The following is a 4,561-nucleotide window of genomic DNA, read 5'->3' on the forward strand; positions in this document are numbered from 1 at the left end:
TGCCGTTATTTATAGCCGCTTAGTTTTAGCCCTGGGCTTTGATGAATTCTGGCTTTACCTCTGTTGCCCCCGGCAAACCATTGTTCAACATTGTGTATATAATCCATAAAGAGAGGACCCTGATTTTGACGCCAAAAAACCCCCTAAAGGCGCGTCACTCATGCATGTGTAAGTGAGCTGTTCTAAGGAATTGAGTAGGCATTTTCGTGGTGAGATAAACATGGCACTATATAGAAACACAGAGACAGACATTTGTCCATCAACATGACAGTGCAAAACTATGCAATGCAACCCCACCATTCATCATTCCAATGAGCCTCAGCCCAGTCCAGCCCCCACTCTACCTACATTCCTCAGATAATAATAATATCCAGATGCTCCAACCAGACAACAAAAATGTAGTACTAGCAGTAGTACAAGGTAGTATAAATTACAAATCAAGACAAAGCTAACCCTCTGAAGTCTGAACGGAGACAAAGGCACAGAAAGAACCAAAGCGCCGCTAAGCCCTAGCGCTGGCTGCTCCTGGATCAGCCCCCTCCCACGCTCTTTATAAACCGCCCCAACCCCAGTGCCACTGCCCCACCCCACCCCATGATCTGATCCACAAAGCTCCTGGAAGCCACCACGCCACCTTTGCTCGCTCGCCCTTCCTCTGCTCCAAGAAGCCTTTTCTTTGAGCTCGAGTGTTCGCTTGCTTGCCCTCCACCGCCATGATCCAAGAACTCCTCGGAGGCACGGCCATGGAGCAGCAGCAGCTCAAGTGCGCCGGCAACGCCGCGAACCACCACGGCTCGCTCCCCATGGTGCTGCAGCCCATCTCCTCCAACCCGTCCCCCACGTCCTCCTCCACCTCCTCGCGCTCCTCCACGCAGCGGTCGCCCTCGGCCGCGTCGTCGCCGCAGGGGCAGGGGCAGGCGCAGCAGGGGCCGCCGGGGCCGGAGCAGGCGCCGCTGCGTTGCCCCCGGTGCAACTCCTCCAACACCAAGTTCTGCTACTACAACAACTACAACCTCACCCAGCCGCGCCACTTCTGCAAGACGTGCCGCCGCTACTGGACCAAGGGCGGCGCGCTCCGCAACGTCCCCATCGGCGGCGGCTGCCGCAAGCCGCGCCCCATGCCGGCGCCCGTCGCCAAGGCGCAGCCCTCCTCCTGCAAGTCCGTGCTCGGCATGGGCGTCGGCGCCGCGCCGTCCCTCGGCCTCGGCATGGGCGTGGGCGGCGGCATGTCCTGGGCCTCCGCGCCGCAGACCGCCACCGCGCAGCTCATGGCGCTGCTCAACAGCGCCAGGGCCGGCTACGCCGGCAGCAACATGCACCGGCTTCTCGGCCTTGACACCATGGGGCAGCTCCAGGTCCTGCCGGGGTCGGCCAACGGCGGGCAGGGCATGTCGCCGTCGCTGTGGCCGCAGGCGACGCACCGGCCGACCATGCCTCCGCCACCAATGCACCTCGACTCGCACCTCGGCATGGGCTCGCTGGGGCTGGGCCAGGGCCAGGGCCACCACAACCTGCTGTCAGGGCTGGAGCTCAAGCCGCCCTCATCTTCACCGTCACCATCTTCACTCGCGGCGAGCTACTACAGCGACCAGCTGAACGCGGTGGTGAGCAACGGCGGCGCGGGCCGCCCGCACCCGTACGACACCCCGGCGTCGTCCTACCCTTGCAGCACGGCGATGTGCTCGCTCCCGCCGTCCGCGTCGACCGTCTCGGCGGCGCAGAGCAGCCACACCGTGGGAATGGACCAGCAGCCACCCACCATGTCGCTGGGCACGCAGGAGATGCAGTACTGGAGCGGCGGGCCGGCGTCAATGATGGCATGGCCGGACTTGCCCACTCTCAACGGCGCCTTCCCATGATCGGCCTCGACAACGCCGGCCGGCCGGCCGGCTGTTACATGCATGATGACAGCAATAGCGTAGCTCAGCTCAGTCTAGCGTCGTGTGGTTTCCTTCTCAATTATTACTTGTGTTTTCCTTTTGTTAATCAATCAGTGGGGGGTGACGTGACGAGTAACTTCGGTTTACTGTCTGCTTAGCTAGGTTTATCAGTATTAAGAGAGTAGTAACTGGTGGTGCTGGTATAGTGGTATAGTCTTCAAGTCAGGAGGGTCACTGGCAAATTATGGTGGGGTGTAGTTCAAGAAGATGTCGATCGATTTCGTTTCAAAATGTCGATGAATGTGTGTTTGTGTAAGGTTACATTTGCATTTGCTGCAAGCTGGTCTAGTACTTATTTGTCTGCAAACTACCTACTTCACTTTGGTCCCAAAAACAAAAATGCAAACGTACACAGGTTTGGGTGTCGCAACTCGCAAGCAAGTACTCCTGCAAAAGGATCAGCTCTTCTGTTTGCTTTCTGGCATGTACCGGACCGCCCCTGATCCGGGTTTTGGACCATGCATGGCATGGCATTGATGCTTCGCTGATTCTCGTTTCTGTAAATCAGACAGCATGTACTCCAATCGGCGCTGAGATGACTGTTTGTGTATGGGAAACATTGAAGAGTAGACTGTTGCTGTAAATTATGGGGTATTCATGTCTGTCCTAATATTTGGACTAGCACTATGGTTTTGGTTGAAAAAATGCTCATGCCAAGCTGGGCACCAGTGTTCTGAAACAATCGAGCAGGCAGAGATTTGTACGTTGGTGCTATCTGTTATCGGAGATACCGGCATAGATTCACCTGCACGCCCTACTGTTCAGATATAACTTCAGACTAACAATAATAATCTCTGACCAATATTGATCTCTGACAATATATACTTCTATCTAGGAGTATATATGGCTAACAAATCACAGTATCGGTCTCCATGTCATGTTAAGACGGAGTGGTTGCTACTGCAAGCTTCTCCGGCCACCTTATGATCTTGACATGATCCAGAGATACCCATCATTCGCTAACAAATTTGGGCAAACCATGCACCACATGAAGCTGGCATCTTTATCCCAAAAAGATAATGCATGATTGGGCGATGATGGAGAGTGTACATACTGTACACGCTAGTTAAACGGGACCATATATATATGACGTACGTATGCATACATGGACGGTTCAAAGTTTGTGTGTGAGGCCGGCATCCGGCAGGGAGCACGTCAGGCGGGCCTGCTGCACAAACTTTTTTGTTTGAATGATTCCCGTTCGTTCAACCCTGCTGCGTGTCTCCTCCTCGCCTTTATCGAGCTCTCCCTTACAGGAGAAGATAGACTGCGCAGTCGCAGGCCGGAGCGGAGCACGCAGGCACATGAGATGAGATGAGATGAGACGAGACGAGACGAGGAGCCTCCCATATGGGACACGAGACTACGCCGGTGCAGTCAAGCGTGCAGAGAGAGAGGGAGAGAGAGGCCATGCATGGCGATGGCACGCCAAAGCCAGAGCAGGCCGATACGTACATTCACCAGATCGATCAGCGCTGTAGAGAGAAGGAGAGAGAGAGGAGGAGGAGGGGGGAGGGAGCATGCATGCAGCCTTCGGAAGGTGCGCGCACAATACGGCGTGGCCTGGCGACGGCAGGTGGATTCGATTCTCCGGTCACGGCGCCCAACCAACCAGTGTTGAGCGAGCTCCCGTCCTGCCACCACTGGCTCCTCTACTGCGCGGTGCAGCCTTATGTTTGCTTGGGGTTGGGTTGGTGGAGAGAGAGAGAGGAGGGAGACGGGCTAAGGCTTGCTCGTAGCTCCCTTTTGTTTTTTGTCGCTGCCTCCCGCGCAACATGCATGCATGCATGCATCGATCCGTCCATCCGTCCATCGCCTGGCCTGGCCGAGCACCACCAACAGTGTGCTGCACCATTCGACACGGCACACACGCAGGCTAGCAAGAGAGAGAACGGAGAGAGTAGCTAGCTAGGGTGCAGCGGCAGAGGTGCTAGTGCTAGGGGTAGCTAGCTAGGGAAGGAGGGAGAGATGCATGGCAAGGTGGTGGTGTGGTGCGTGTCCTCTCCTCGGAACACGCGTGCAAATATTCCGTCTCGATCGCCTGCATCGAGGAGCACGCTGCTTTCTTTCCTTCTACTGTGCCAGAATAGAAACCCCATAGTCTTTATCCTGTCTCGCCTCACCTCTCCAGGGGAAGGGTGGGTTTGTTTGTTTGTTTTTTTGTTTGTTTGTTTCTGCTCCGATCCTCGCGCGCTGGATCACCAGTTTGCTGTCGGTCATGGCTCAGTGGGTGGAAGAATCGGTAAAGTAGCTAGTACTAGCTAGCTACCGCCGCCGTGAATAACGACGCGATTAGTACCAAGAATCAAGACGCGATCGATGCGGTATTATTTTTATTACTAAGCGCATCTTGAAGGCGGATCCATAAACCTCCCACAACTGTCCGGATCATGGAAATCATCCAACGTCTACCTGTATTGGTCCACGGGATGGTCTGAACATGATTTCTCCCGTAAATTGGAGACAAAAGTGTATAAGGTTTGCAGGTGTCCGGACACCTGAAATGTAGGACTCCAACATCCCCGGCACAGCAAAACCCCCTTCCCGGTACCATTTCCTTCCACTCCGCCCCTTCTTCCTCTTACTTTACATTCGCACCCTCCACCTCTGCCGCCGTTGTT

At 55.4% G+C, this 4,561-nt stretch overlaps 1 protein-coding gene across 1 annotated transcript; it reads left to right on the forward strand.

The window, feature by feature from the left end:
* The first annotated feature begins 583 nt into the window (after nt 1-583).
* On the forward strand, nt 584-2,002 carry LOC125506009 (dof zinc finger protein DOF5.3-like). Its single transcript, XM_048670892.1, has one exon. It carries the CDS (start codon nt 714-716, stop codon nt 1,857-1,859), a length of 1,146 nt encoding a protein of 381 aa, XP_048526849.1. The 5' UTR covers nt 584-713; the 3' UTR covers nt 1,860-2,002.
* The last annotated feature ends 2,559 nt before the right edge of the window (nt 2,003-4,561 follow it).

This window comes from Triticum urartu, chromosome 5, assembly GCF_003073215.2.
Source record: "Triticum urartu cultivar G1812 chromosome 5, Tu2.1, whole genome shotgun sequence".
NCBI lineage: Eukaryota > Viridiplantae > Streptophyta > Magnoliopsida > Poales > Poaceae > Triticum > Triticum urartu.